The following is a 15,556-nucleotide window of genomic DNA, read 5'->3' on the forward strand; positions in this document are numbered from 1 at the left end:
AGATTTTTCGGTTTTGCCTCGCAGGGCTATGGAGGCAACCCCTGCGGCGGGGAGGAGGGTGAGGGGTGAGGACGTGGCCGCAGGCTCCTACCTGCGGCTTCAGGCGCTCGGCTCCCGCTGTCGAGCCGGGCGCGGAGGAGCGGAGCCGGGCCCCGAGGAGCGGAGCCGGGCCCCGAGGAGCGGAGCCGGGCCCCGAGGAGCGGAGCCGGGCCCGCTCCGGAGGGCGAGCGGGCGGCGCGGCGGTCGCACAGCAGCGAGCGCGAAGCCGCCTCAAGGGCACTCCCGCCCCGCCCGGCCGCCAGGTGCGATTTTCGGCAGGGCGGCGGCCCGGGCGCGCCCCTCACGACGCCGGTGGCCCGGCCCTGCTCCTGCTACTGCTCCCGCTCCCGCTCCGGCCGGCACCCACGCGGGACCCGCGGGGGGCGCCGCGGCGGGCGGCGGGTGGCGCTGCGCAGCTAGTCGGTGCATTGCGGCGGCGGGCGGACCGAGGCGCCGCCGTGCTGCTCCGCGCCGCGGCCATTCCGCACGGCGGCACCGCCTCGCACAGGAGCAGCCGGCGGGAGCCGCCGCCGCAGCCATGGCCAAGGAGGGAGCGCAGCGGGCGGAGGAGACGGAGCAGATGATCGAGAAGGAGGGCGGCAAGGAAGCCGCCGAGGGCAGCGCCGCCGGCAGCCTGCGCGCTGGGGACACGAAGGAGATGAGAGCCGTGGTGCTGTCCGCCTTCGGCGGGCTCAACAAGCTCCGCGTGTCCAAGAAAGCCATGCCGGAGCCGCAGGAGGGGGAGCTGAAGATCCGCGTCAAAGCCTGGTCCAGTATCGCCTCTCGCCCTCTCCATCCGCGGGGCGGTTGAGGGGCCGCAGCCCGGCGCGGGGCGGGCGGGTGCGGGTCCCGCGGGGCGGGCGGGCCGGGGCGCTGCGAGCCGCGTGCGGGGCGAGCCCCGCAGCCTCCCGGGCGGCTGTTGAGCAACTTCCCTCGCTCGTGGTTCCCCTCGGTGCGGAGCGTCGCTCCGAGCGGCCGCTGCCGCGTCCTGCCCCGCGGCAGCACCTGCGCCCGGCCCGGGCTGAGCTGCGGGCGCTGGGTGCCGGGCGGGCTGGGGTAAAGCCGGGGGTTGTGGGTGTCAGCAGCAGCTATGGAGGGGAAAAAATCAATTATTTTTTTCGTGGTACCAGCAGGGAGAAGAAATGGGGGGAAAAACTGGCTAGCTGTGTTCAGGATTTTGTTGTTTTCTGAGAAATGTGGATGCCAGCTTTGTGTTGCTCAGCACCTGTCACTTTCCCTTCTGATGCTGCTGTTCTTTTTCTCCTGGGAATCACTTACTTCAGTCATCACCATTTCTCTCCGGAGCGGGTGCGACAGCGTAGCTGGAGCTGAGGGTAATTTACTGGTGTAAATTCCCGTGCCCAGTTGACAAGAGGCTGGCGATCGGGTAGCATCCCAAAACGAGCTTTCCTAGAAGGCCAATTTCTTTTCCCAGGCAATTGGAGCAGACTGTTCTTCCTAGATAGCTGCTTCTCACTGCACATGTTCCTTCATGAAAACACAATTATTTTGTTTTAAGTGGCAGAAGCAACTTGAGGATCTCATTACACTTGATGGGTACCCAAGACCAAATTTCGCGTAGGCAGGGATTTATCTTTTGCTGTCCTATTCTGCTATGTGAAAACATGGTACTTCCAAAAGATAAATTCCAAGGTGAAGGCCCAGTTGTGTATTTTAGAATAAGGCAGTGAGCTTGTTTTGAACTCTCTATCTAGTGGACGTGTCTCACATCTTGGAACATCTGGGTAGGTTAATGTAGCTGAATGTTTCAGCTTGTTCAGACACCGGGCTTTCCATCCCATACTTATGGGGATCATAAGGTTTGTGACTTATGTATTTCCCCACCCCAGGGTGTTGCCTCTGAAAAATGATGATATCTGTCAATCTAAATGAAGACTAATAAATGAAGGGCTGAGATTTTTTGCATTCTCTTTTTTTTTTTTTTCTCTACTAGTCACGATGGGAAATGCAAGAAATTCCAGGCTAGGTGGATGTAAGAAATAATGGTAGCATAGTAGTTGTGTAGTAGCTAATTTTGCTGTCAAGAACGGATGTAATTCCTTGTGGTGCTTTCTGAATCATGTTTTCCCCCCGCTTTCACCTATTGAGTTAACAAAAGTTAACATGCAGAACTTAAAATGTTCTGAGCACATGGACATATCCCTTTAAATACCTGAGGGGTTCAAGGCACTGTCCGGTGCCTGTATGAATTCCACTTTCATCAAAGCAGAAGATTTGTGTGTATTGCAATTAACAAGTTGCCTGCTTGGCTGTAAAACAGAAATATTCAGCTCTCCTACAACTACAGTTGTGTTCCTGGGTTGCGTTATCATTAATGAGCTGTGCGAGTTGCACGCTTGCTGTTTGACATCCGTAGACCCACTTAACCGCTTCGCAGTTCCTGCCAGGTTGCACAACAGCCCATGTGTTTGGGAAGTTCTGTCCTGCCAGAGGAGCTGTGCAGCCTCTGCGTGTCCTGCCACGGGGCTGAAATGGGCTCAGGTCACCCAAACAAGGCAAAATCGATTTGCCGATCTTCTTGACCCAAGTCTGTAAATACAGGAGATTGATTGGGATGAGGATGGACTTGTGGTCTCGTCTGGGGGACTGAGTGAGAGCAATGTCTGTTGTCTTTGCCCCGTGTAGTGTGCGCGTGGGAATGAGCGTGGGGCTGTGCTAGTAACACATTGATGACAAATGATGCTTTTAGTTGAATCAGTTTTGCAGTGGACCATCATCTCTTTTAAGAGGAGTATGTGCATGCATGCTAAATAGTATGTATTAGTAAAAAGTGCAAGTTCTCTGTGGTCTATACATTCACTGGGGGATGAAACCAGGTGAATCATATATACACGAGTTAAATGGTATGTACACATTTTGTGGTATGGTGCTATAAATGGAGGAGATAGAGGATATATTGCTGTTAGCACTAAGGCAGATAAATAATTCTTTTGAAGGTCTGGAATATCAATGGTCCAATTGAAAATGTGTCAGCTGAGATGAGTCATGTGTTGGCCTCATTCAGTGACTAAGACATGGAACAGCCATCAGTGTCCAAGCTGAGTCACAGCTTCTGCATATTTCCTGAAATAATTTTTGATTAATAATGACGAAGCAGTTGAAATTGCTGTATTTGTTTGTATTGTAATTTGCAGTCTGCAGAGCACTAGTACACATATTGTTTAAAAGATGAGGCAAATAGCTAGAACAGCCCAAAGCAGTATTTCAGACAGGATGTGTGAATAAGGAATGGTGTCCTGCAATTACCTCCTTTTATTTTTCCTTATTGTAATTATTTCTTCCTTATGCCGCTATACGTGTGCGTCATGAGTGAGGCAGGAGTGACCCTTCTGGCTCTGTGACTGTGAGATAACAGCACTTTAAAAATCTAGTAACAGAGAAATCCTAAGTATAGAAGAGTAGCAGACAGCTTATCAGTTTTGCTCTTAAAGGCAGTCTGGTTCATATAAGAGAGATCAAAATCAGCACCTCTCCAAACCAAAATGTGAAGGATGTTGTGCATGATCTGTTATTTTGCACTGGAAAGTCCTGGGCATGGGACAGAGCAAGAAGAACCATGCTGACCTTCACTGCTCTGATGGCGAAAGAAGTCAAGACCACAGCTTTCTATCCACAGGGCTTTCCAGACTTTAACAAACAAAACCAAATACACACACAAAGCCGCCACCACCACCAAACAAAAACCAGAGCGCAGCAAAGTATACACCACAAGTATAGAAAATAATATTCAAGATCCTCAGAACTGGCGATTTAGAAAGTCAGATGCAAAGATACTTCTATGATAAACTCTGCCCCGGACACGCACAGGCAGTCCAGCCTGTGTCGTTCACACCGCTGTCCCTGCCCTTTCACAGAAAGATTCTTGGATCCCTATGTCAGTGTGTTGATCTTGGTAATTAATATCCGTCCCTATCTTCATTTGCAGCCAGCTCTTGATTTAGGATTAAAACCATGGGGCTGCAAGAAATTGTGCACCTTTTCTCACTGAATCGCTTTGCATTTACACTTCTCACTCTGCGTTGTACCCTTAAAGTTCAGGAGTCGCGTTCTCCAGCTGCAAACCAGAACAGGCTTTGCTGGTTTGTGCTGGTACCAGAAATAAATTGTGCTTATTCTCCAGAACCATCACTCTTCATGAGATATATTTTCCTGTGATATTCTGTGCAGCCAAGCTTCCCTGTGCCTGTGTCTGCTCCAGCTCAAATCTCAGTGGAGGACTTGGTAAGGTTGGGTGTCTCGGACATAGTTACTAAACTGGCCTTTTGTCTTTGGACCCTCCAGGTCCAAATCAAAATGCTGATTTTTATGATACAACATAACTGTGCTTTCAGGCCTACTGGTGTTGATAAGGCTTGTTCCAATTTGGCAGGTGAGATAAACCAACGTATTTCTGTCCCTCTTTGAAAGTGGCAAAGAACAGAAGCAAACTCATGTACCAGAGTGACAGGGATGTGACAACACTAGACCCAGCGGAGATTAAAGATGAAGTGAATGAAGAAGAAACTCTCTAGAAAGTGGCTAGAAATTATTACAAATGTCAATCAACACTATGTTCCACCTAGTAATTAAAGTGATGAAAACATGTGACTTAGGTATTGCATACGTTTTGTAGTGTTTTTTCTCTCCTTATCACACCTGTTCTAGTATCAAGTCTTGTGAGTTCCTTGTAGTAGAGATGAACTTCCCTTTTTATTTAACGTTGCCGCCTTTTGTTAGAGACAAATGACAGAGCAACAGAACTAGAACCGAACTGAACTGGTCATATGATGTCATTAGATGCAAAGCTGCAGATATGCCCTTTCGAAAAGTGACAAGTTATTTCGTACGAATGAACGTTCTAGGAAGAGCTGCAGCGGTGTCATCAAATGCCATGATCAAATAGCTGTGGTCGCGGCGCGGCCGTCTGTCTGTCTGTCTGTCACCTGCTTGTCGTGACGTCACGATGCGTGTCCCCACGCAGGCTCCCATGTCACGGGGGGGCCCCCAGCTGCCCTGCCCGCAGAGTTCGCTTTCCGTAAAACATCACAGCGTGGAAAGATGGATCCAGATCATCACTGAAGTCAATGTACTCAGACAGCGGCTGCCGCCATGTAGGTTGGGGGGGGTTTGATAGTTTGTTGTTGGTGGTTTGGTTCTCTTCTTTTTTCCCCCAGATGGTTGTTCAGAATTCCTCTTTCATTACCAACATCACAGTGGCAGCGTAGAGAGCGATCTGAGCTGCTGGATGAGGAGTGGCCTTTCTGAAATGACTTCAAAGCTCCCAACTTAACTTTGCCAAACCCCTCCTGACGCTCTAGATGGCTGATGTGACGAGCTTTGTGATGAACGTGGTGGTGGTGGTTTTGTTGGGGGTCGTCTGTTCGTTTCTAATTTGGTTGTGTTTCTTTATAATTTTAAATGTTTATCCTGAGTTTCTCAAGCTAGATTGCTAAAGTCATGTTTAAAAAAAATAATCTGTAATCTTACTAAAGCTAAAAGTTGTGGGTTCCGATTGCCCTTAAAGCCTCTGCCACAATGACAAATCATTTACATTTGGTGGGATTCCCTTTTCCCCCCCAGTGACCTACATCTCATGAATGCTGTCTTGTCTTTGTGCTTACACTGGGTGTCTACTCTGTCTTTTCTCTTTGTTGGGTCTGTTCAATCTGCGTGTGTTTTGATTAGTATCTGACTAAAGCTCCAGCTCATAAACACTTGTGCACATCAGTAATTGTGTGTATCCAAGCCGTTGCTGGTACCATATGTGTGGGTAGGACTGGCTGTGTGCAGAGCTCCAGAGCTGGGGGAGTTAGGGTGCAGCCGTTCTGGCCAACAAAATATACGGGGCTGTGTTTTGGAACAAGGGATTAATGCTGAAGCATATTTAGTTAGGAGTTGTACAAGTTTTAACTGTGCGTATGGCATTCGAGCCAGCAATCAGTGTATGCTCATCCTAGATAAACACGGTGCCTCTTTGGGGTTGTGTTTTGGTTTTGTGGTTTGTTTTGTGTTTGTTGTGGGTTTTTTGTCCGTTGGTGATTTGTTTCGTTGGTTTTGTTTTGTGGGCTTTTGTGTGTGTGTGTTTGGGTGTTTTTTTTGTGGCTGCCTAGAAAACCATAACATTTTATTTGATAAAATCAGCATATAAAACACAAAGCAAAGGTGCTTCAGTATTTTTTGCAGAACTGCCGCTGCAGGGAAGGCTGGTATTTTTTTCTAAGCAGCAACTCTTGGAGCCCCAAAAACCCAAATAACTTTTCCAAAACTGTACAAAAGTGATCCAGGAGGAACAGTTTAAAACCACAGCCTATCTGACACTGAAGGAGTTCATGCTGAAGTTTGCACACCTGCCTAGGATGAACACAAGATTCATTCCTGGAGTCACATCAGGGGTTAGAACACTTACATCAGGGATCAGGACACTTACATCAGGTTGTTCTTGGCCTGAAACATCTATAATGTGTGAGGTTTGCGGTTTTCTTCTTAAGCAGAACTGGGTTCCCTTGCTAGCTAGTAATGCACTCTGTGCGGAACGTGAGCGTCTGCTGGCTCCTTCTGGTGCTGTGCGGCTCAGCTTTTTAATGCTGCCCTGAAGTTGTCTGGCTTTCACATCATTCAGGTCAAGTTTTCCTTCTCTGCTTTGATCAATGGTAATAGCCTTGATTTTATTTTCTTTCCTCTGTTTTACAGTGGTTTGAACTTTATTGATCTGATGGTGCGACAGGGGAATATCGACAACCCTCCTAAGACACCACTCGTTCCTGGGTTTGAATGCTCTGGAATTGTGGAAGCTCTTGGAGATAGCGTGAAAGGATTTGAGGTAATACTTCCTTTGTTTGCAGAGCAAGACTAAATACTCACCAGTTCACTTGAGTGTGTTGTCCCTAATCCCTTCTGTTCTGCCAGCAACAGCAGCATTCACCACCTTGTTAAGATTTGAAAGGGCAGTTTTTCCTTGTTGCTTCCCAAGCATGAGAATGACCGCTTGAATTAGTTTCTAAAGCCACCACTGTCGTTTCCCTCAAATCCTTCCTGAAGAGTCCCTTGTGCCATGTGTGTGTCTTGATGGCTGAGCAGCAACTGGAAAGCATGATCAATGTGCTTTAAGAAAGCGGAAGAAATGGAGTTAACTGATGAAGTTTCTGTTCTTGGCCATGTTTGCTGTCGTTGTTGCTGTGTTCCTCAAAGCCCGTGCACTGCTGGTACTAGTTCCAACTTTTGATGGGACCCCTGTCCATAGCGATGGCAGGAATGGCAAAGATCGCACCCTGCATCTTCTGACCTTCTTTCCCTTTGTAGATCTCTTTCAGTTCAAGTCACGTGGAAGTTGTGGGGATTTCATGTTATGGAAAAATGTGACTTATTGGTCCTTATTCTGCACTACCTGAGATATTGCCAGCCATTTAGTGTCTTCATTTGCTGTAGTTGTGTTATTGTATGACAAATGGTGGCATTGAATGGCAGTCCATTTCGACAGAGATGTGTATGAACATATTTTACATTGAAAGAAAGCCTTTCTTTTTTAATGGAATAATGGTGTAAATGACTATTCCTTATCCCATTAAAATAAAGAGCTGATTCCTACCAAGCTCAGAGGTATCAGACCTGATCTCTCTAGTTGTGGGGCTGGTTCTCAGGAGCTAAGGCCTAGTGTGACATGATGACTCGGCTCTGTACAGTGTCCTAAAATTGGTAATCCTTTATCTGTGTTTGCAAGGATATAGGACATAATAGCAGCTTCACTAATTAATCCTAGCAGCCTTTAGATTTTAGACTCGACCAGCAAAAGGGAGCCGCAGAGTGGTTACCAGTGATCCGTTGTTAATTTCAATGTGTATTTCAAAAGGAGAAGGCATTTCAGTGAAATTGGAATGACAGTTCTATTTCAGCATCCTCATTCTGAAGGAGACAAACTCTTCAGAACTGTCAGTAGCACCTGAGCGTTTAGCAAACCTGCAATATCACAAAGCTAAATCCATGACAAGTACTTGGGAGACCAAAATGTGCTTGTGCTGTAAACATTCACCTAAAGGTACAAGTGTTGTGCTTTATTCCATTGCTGTGGAATGTAGTTTAAATAGTCCAAGAACAAGCCATAGTATTTCTAAAATGTTAGTGGGTATTAGTAGCATGTAAGATAGAGAATATCAGGCAGATAAGCAAAGATATTTAGGGGAGAGAACTTCTTTTAGTTGTACTTAAAACACGCAGCCCTGAAGTTTCATGCTATTCCTGCCGTATCACACTGCGGCTCCATATAAGAGCTCCTCATGTTGTTAAGGATGCTATTTTTGTTGATGTGTTACAGAAAGGCAGAGAGGTGCAAGGCAAGGTAAAAGATGTGTAGGTGTTGCTGGGGACAAGGCATTTTCAAGCATTTGTAGGAGTCGTGCGTGTGTTTGCTCGCGGTGGCTCCCCATGGTAGCCCCAGCAGACCGATGTCTGCATGTACGCACGTGCTGCGCTCCAGGTCTGGCTCTGCCCTGCAGGAGCCTCAGAGCTCCCACGTTGTTATTCTTGCCCGCCTGTGCGGAGTCACTGTCTCCAAATGTATGAATATGATGTGCCTGGACCTCTGAAAGGTTCCTATGAGCAACCCCCTGTGTGTAATACTAACATAAAATCTTCATTTCTCCATAGTGAAATACCCTTTCACTGCTATAAATTTTCCAAAGAAATCTAGTAGAGAAATGTTGCATTCAAAGGGAATATTTCATTGCTCCTTTAAATCCTATCACAATCACTTTGTAGGCTTAGGAGTGCCTCAGGATCCAGAGGTATATTTGTGATGTTTAAAGGCGGCTTATTTGAAGTTGCGGGATCAGATTCTGCTCTGACACATGGCTGTAGAAATGGCAATCACGGAAATGTATTGGGAGAATCGGTTATTAAGATAATAAAACTGCAGAGAGTGGATACGGATGGTGTTATCTTCTAAATGACTGTTTCCTGACCCATTTCACGTGCTCAGTCTGGCAGAGTACAAGGCCTCCCTTTCTCAAGGCACAGAGAGGAAGAGGAGCTCTGAATTAATGTGAAGACTGAGAAAGCAAAATGAAACTTATCACAGGTGTACAGCCCCATTTGTTATTTGGGAGCTCTACTAGCAAAAGATGATCTGTGTTATCGATGATGAAGACTGCTCCATCGGGGAAGCAGTATAGCAAGAAAGAGGAGGTGGCTTTAACTTTAGATATTTTTGTTCAATTGAACTTTCACTCTTTTTAATTGTTTTTATCTGAAAAGCCCAAAGCTAAGCAGGGTAACTGCTATTTTGCCAAAGATGCAGAGCATCATTATCATCACAACAGGTCACTGACCCACAGCTTGAATGGGAGAGCTGCACGTCTTACAAGTTGCTCTCTGCAGTTCCAGTTGCAACCAGTATCCTCAACGTTGTTTTCTTCCTTGTTTGTAGATTGGAGACAGAGTCATGGCTTTTGTAAACTACAATGCATGGGCTGAAGTAGTATGTACCCCAGTAGAATTTGTCTACAAGATCCCAGATGACATGAGTTTCTCGGAAGCTGCTGCGTTTCCCATGAACTTTGTAACTGCCTACATGATGCTGTTTGAGGTTGCCAACCTAAGAGAAGGCATGTCCGTGCTGGTTCACTCGGCAGGAGGCGGGGTGGTAAGTTGTCTTACTTTTCTGTCACCAAGTAGCTGAAGCAGTCTGCGCCCTTGTTTCTGAAGTGATCCACGCTCTGCAGTTTGGTTTGGTATCAGACTCCTCTGTGCGAGGGATCGCGGCGGGAGGAACTGCATCTGTTTTCCCATAAAAACACCGATTTGAACGGCTGGCAGGAGCTTTTGGTGAAATAAAGATGTTCCGACTATAAACTCTACCCAAAACCTCCTAATGGCTTGTCAGAGATCAAGGAGTAGGTGTCATCCTGAACTCACGCACGTTCTACTACTTCTGTGTAAAAGGCTGTAATGAAAGGAATAAATAAATGCACCTTCCCCCCTCTTCCAGCTTTGTTCTAGAGGGGTTGAAAGCAATGAAATCGTTATCATGCCCATGCCGGGGAAGATGTGCAAACGCAGTTTGAGTCAGTGGCGGCTGCTGCCTGTCGCAGGTTGGATCCTTAGTGAAGAGGCGTTGCGTTGCATGGGGAAAGCAAGAGTGGAATAAATTGGGTGGAATACCAGGTCATACAGTGAAATAAAAAGTCAGCGTTTTGTGTTGCCAATTGCTGGAGCCACCTTGTAGGAAAATCTCTTTCCTTTACAAAATATTTAAGCTTGTGCAAAATATGAAGGTACCGATAGCAGAGTTTGTTTCTATTTGAAATGATGCAGTCCTTCTCCATAAGACGGATTTTGTGACCAGGGAACATCAGCAGATCCCAGCCGTTCAAACCGGAGTGCCTCTTCCCTACTCCTGTTAGGCCTTATTTATGCTAAACTAATAATCCGTAGTCTGCTGGGGTCTGGTGGGCAGTCCCAAACACCTTATCCCTAATTCTATGCCCTTAGACCCTCTTTCAGGTTCTAATACAAAAGGCTGCAATCAAAGGAATGAATACATGAGTTCCCTGTACAAAGTATTTTTAGTGAACGATAATCCTACTTGCAATAAACGGTCCTCTTGGAATACTTCTGCAAATGAATGGAATTTATAATCGCATTATACTTTGGCACACTACAACCTACAGCGTTATGGCCGACTTTGTTATTCTTTAATATTAAATCTTTCGTGTGGAATTTAGGACTGTTAAAGCAACACAAGGCCACACATTCACGGCGACTGTACATTCTACAGGAATCAAAGGCTCAGCTTTAGTTGTCAGGCCATTTGCACAGCTGACACTAGACAGAATTAGCAAAACACCCAAAAGTAATCTTTGTGCATCTGCAGGTGCCCAGAGAAAATTAACTCCTTCTCCTTATTAAGATAAACTGTCCTTGCTACATTTCTTTATTCCTTCTCTCTTTTTCTAACCTCTCTCCTCTATTATTTCTCTCTTCTCTTCCTGAAGCCCTGTTAATGCTCTCCCAGCTCTCACATAGTGTTCTTCACGTGTGTCCAGCCGCTGTGCTAAGAACTGTTGGCTTCCCCGCTTGGCGCAGGTGCTCAGTGACCAGCTCCTGACTGCTCCTCTGCCGTGGCTGCTGGGGACCTGGAGCTAAAGCAGGAACCAGATCCATCAGCTGCTAAGTAGTTAAATAAAGCAGAGTTTCCAAGGGGAAGCGCGGGGCTGCAGGAGGAGCGGCCGAGGTGGCCAGTGGCTGATGTTGGTCCGTGTGTGACCCAGGGGACTGCATGTGACAGGGAGCTGGGGCTGGTGGCCTGCGAGACAGAGTGCTGGTGGCTGTGTCACCAGAGAGGACGCCTCGAGCAGCCTGTTGTTCCTCTAAGGGAAGAGCATATATAACTAGAATTGGAAGAGAAAGGCTTTTCCCATTCCTTGGTAGGTCTTGCAGGTCAAATATCACTCTGGAGATGCATGGAATTTTTTCCTTTCTACCGACCAGATGTAAAGATTTCAGAGAGGTCTGTATTACTTTTTAAACCTCTCTAATAATCTGTCTGTTAATCCTTTGAAAAATTTAACAGCCGCCGTCAAACAAATCACTCTCACGAATTTCTTAGTTAATTTAACAGCAAACTGGCACTGAAAAAGCTATGGGAAGAAGTATTTCTGTGCTGTCACTTTAACAGATAGAAGGCCCATTCCCACTTTGAGCAAGTAGAAAACCTACCCAGTTTGTTTCGAAATGTCATAGAAATTCCGGAATACTTCAGTGAGACAATAGGCTCCCTGTGGGACTAGAAGTTTGTCATTGTTCCTTTCTCATTATGCAAGATCATTACTTTAGCTGCTTCAGGCAGTTTATGAAAAAGAACTTGTTGCTTCAAAGGTGCTTGTGAGGTTCTTTGTTCTGGCTCCCCAGTCCCCTTTAATAGGATCCTGCAGCTTTTGCAACAAACTGAGTGAGGGCAAATTCTCTATTACTTATGTATTGCCTCAGTTTATGTGGTATTATTTTGGTTTACAGGTATTTTTAGTAGTAACTATAGCAATTGTCTTCCCACCTGTACCTGTGGAATGACAGTATCCTTTAATGTCTGGCAGGATGCTTTAGATAAGTAGGGATTCCTTATATCCAGAAGTTGCAGGAGGCATCAGAAGCTGATGTAGAGAAAAAGGAAATGTACCAAGATGATTTATCTTGAAAAAAGTCTCACGTACCTGTCTCTTCATGACAGAGACTTGGATCCCGTTCCATACACCAAACGTGTGCCCTCCCTGCTGCCCATCAGCTGAACGGTCAGGGCGTCATGCGATGTTCTGTGTTCGCGGTAGGAAAGCTGTGGGGCAGCACCTTGTCCCCTGAACCAGGAGGAGAGAGGTGGACACTCAGCCTCAGCGCTGACGCTGTCGGTACATCGGAGCGTCCCTCTGAAGAGCAGGACCTGCTGCGGTGCTTGGAAAGGGGGCTTGAAAGAGGAGATTGTGTTTGCTTTTGCTTCTTACGGCCAGCTCATTGATTTGGATTGTTTGGAAAAGGGGCTGCTTTGGAGGTTGCTTTGGTTGTCGTGTCTCTTTGTTTTCCCTCTTAGGCTGGAGGTGGTTAGGAGAGCCCGACCATCAGTTCTCAACCTGGACAGGGGAGCAGGCTGGAGAAATTTTAGGGGCCTTCTAAGCAGGATGGTGCAGGCTTAGAGTTGCCATTGCAGGGTTCAGTCAGACTTCGGTGAGAACTGAGAGCTTGCAATGCGTTCTGTTGTCATTTCTGAAGCTGCTGCTGGCCAGGATCTGACAAGGGTTGTCATGGGCTCTGTCAAGGGTTGTCATGGGCTCTGTCAAGCCTCTGCTTGGCGGGATGCTTAACACTGCTGCTTAAACCATTCTATTGAAGAGCAGGGCAGTTTGGTAATTAACAAAAGATATGTATAATGCAAATGGAGTTCAAATGCTTAAGTGCCCTTCTGAACAGATTGCTAAAATAAGGAGAAAGGCATCTGACACTGAACTTCAGAGACTTCCCGAAATTAATCCTCAGAAATAAGAGTTTGCAAGAACGTATGACATACTGTAGGACATATATTGGCCCATCTTAGCTCTAAAATGCTGTAATTAATGTTTGAAATGACTCTAAGACAATGGTAGAGTAGCTCCCTTCACAAATACACTCCCACGTCTTTTTTCAAGTGAAGCAAAGTGGAGACTGAAGAAAATACACTGAGACAAGGGGGCAGTAGCGTGACCCTGCTGGACTGAGCGGCGGTTCCGAGCCAGGGCTGCTTCAAAACGAAGCCTGTGGACGTCAGGGCATTCAGTGCAAGTCACAGCACAGGCTTGTATGACATTATAGACTTGCTCTTAAAGTTGTTGATATCAACTTGTTAACTGTATCCTGCATTAGCTGAGTTAGTATCAATAGAGGACTGTTGTATTAAAACAGACAAAAAACAGCACCAGAAAAACAAGGCAAAAAAACCCTTAGGCTCTTCTCTTCCAGCTTTAATAAATCCAGACTCTATCCCTGTGGTGTCTACCTGGAAAATCAATTCTCAGGAATTTAGATCTGTGAGACAGCCATTTTGCCCATTTGCTTATTTGTTTGCTTTTTATGTGTTTCCTATTCTGAACATTTGGAGCACAAAACTTCCCCAAGATTGTGTAAACACTTGAGTTTCGCCACTTAACCCTTCAGCTTCAAGGCAGATTAGCCAGTTTAGTATTTTCATCTTACAGAGGCTAAAACGAAGCTGCCGTTCACGCAGAAGCATCGATTGCCGTCCCGAAGCTGTCATTTGACCTTCCCTTTCAGGCTCAGCACAGGAAATACAAGCAGCGTAAGTTACAGATCCAGCTCTCATGTTTGGATTTGAAGGATAAATGAGGCGGTAGCTTTAGGTCGTCCTGGCAGCACTGGTGACTGCTTGGCAGGAACCTTCTTTTTATATTGTGTCTCCCCTGCATAAATTGCAAATATTTGAGGACGCGTTCCAAACTGAATCACTGAAGTGGTGATATTTTATCTGACAAAGAACTGGCACTCCTTGGTAGATCTAGTCGCCTGCTATCACAGGCAGCATGTAAGGACACTTTTGAGAGAAACAGCTATTTTTTTAAGAAGAAATTTTATATGTGTTTATCCCTTCAAGTTCTATCTGCTCTGACTTGCTTGTTGAGAAACTTTTCTCAATTTCCAGACTTTCATTTGTGGCCATTTAATGTATCTTTTTTTCTTCTGCTGGTGGTGTTCATTAATTAAAATTAGCTATTCTTTCCTCTCGGGGCACCTCTTTCAGATCTCTGTGGTGGGATGTCTTTGTGCATGTGGCTAGAACGAGCTCAGAATCGAGCTTGCCCTTGGCCTGTATTTTTCCGACTGAAAGCAGGTTTGATTCTTCATAACCCTTCTGTGTAAGGTCAGATGTCTGTTTCCTTGGTCACACATTTCCTGGGCTCCGAGCTGGCTGGCAGCAAAGCAGCAATAAGCTGGTTTGAAAGCCAGAGGCTTTTAAAATAGGTCTCACAGCATTCCTGGTCCTTTTAAGCATTGTATGGGTAGACTGAATTTAGGTCTGTCTGCACCTCGCAGGTGGGAGCACATTAAATAGCACTCGTGTGTGTGAGTCAGTCCTTCTTGAATGTGAATAATTAGAATTTACTCCACTCTTGTGATGGTTCTGGCCGGCACACTGTACAATGTCATTTATACTTCCCACTTTGTTGAAATCTTTACCCGATACCTCCCAGGACTGCACTTGCTATTTTCCTATTAGCAGTTCATAGCCATTCTGCTTTTGATGAAGTGCTTTCCTCTTATTTCATCTCCAGCAGCCAAGGAAGGGAATAAAACCAGCTCGCGCAGAGCTCTGTGTAACCCAGCCTAGGCAGTCCTAAGTACCCAAGCCGCCTCGCATCAATGCAGGCAGTACCTGCGCTGTGCCCCGGCGCTCTGCGGCGCTGGCCGTGCCCCCGCAGCAGCTCGGGAGGGTCGCAGCGCCAGCCTGGAGTCTGTTTGCAGATGCTGCCTTGGAGCATCATCTGTTAGCACAAAAGCCTGAGGAATCATATGTGACAAGCAGTTTCCCTGCCCCAAGCAGGCTCTGAAGGCCGGTCTCCTTGCACTCCACGGGGATGTGGCCTTTACCTGGATCCCCTGCTAAGTCACAGCACAGACAGGCAGCACTTAACTCTTCCTTGGCTGTGCTGCCTTTTCAGGTAGAGCTGATATCCTCTGGGCCAGCGTTAGGGAATACAGCCGGGATCTCAGCTGTATGTTGTAGTTCCACTGCACTGAAGAGGATTTATACTGCGTGGAGATGAAGCCTTGAGGTTTGGGTGCCCCTCAGCTGCACAGTTGTGCAAGGGGGCAGGGAAAAACACACCCCACTAACTGTTGCAGAAAATAGGAGACTTTGAGAGTACAAGAGATTGTTATCTCATGGTGACTCTTTTTTCCCCTCTCTGTCTACTCCCAAACTGATTTGTGGTGCGCTGGCTGCAGCAGACGCTGCCTTGTGCTTGTTCGAGAATCACTTTTCAGTTTG

General features: G+C 46.7%; 1 protein-coding gene across 1 annotated transcript in view; it reads left to right on the forward strand.

Moving 5' to 3' along the window:
* Positions 1–577: 577 nt before the first annotated feature.
* The window catches only part of VAT1L (vesicle amine transport 1 like), a gene marked incomplete at both ends in the record, with an annotated part of 50,628 nt that continues 35,649 nt past the window's right edge, over positions 578–15,556 (forward strand). The window contains 3 exons of the mRNA XM_080351819.1: positions 578–807; positions 6,730–6,859; positions 9,458–9,673. Of these exons, the coding sequence (XP_080207945.1) occupies positions 578–807; positions 6,730–6,859; positions 9,458–9,673 (576 nt within the window). The remainder of the gene's footprint in view (positions 808–6,729; positions 6,860–9,457; positions 9,674–15,556) is intronic.

The sequence above is a fragment of the Nesoenas mayeri genome (assembly GCF_963082525.1).
Source record: "Nesoenas mayeri genome assembly, chromosome: 12".
NCBI lineage: Eukaryota > Metazoa > Chordata > Aves > Columbiformes > Columbidae > Nesoenas > Nesoenas mayeri.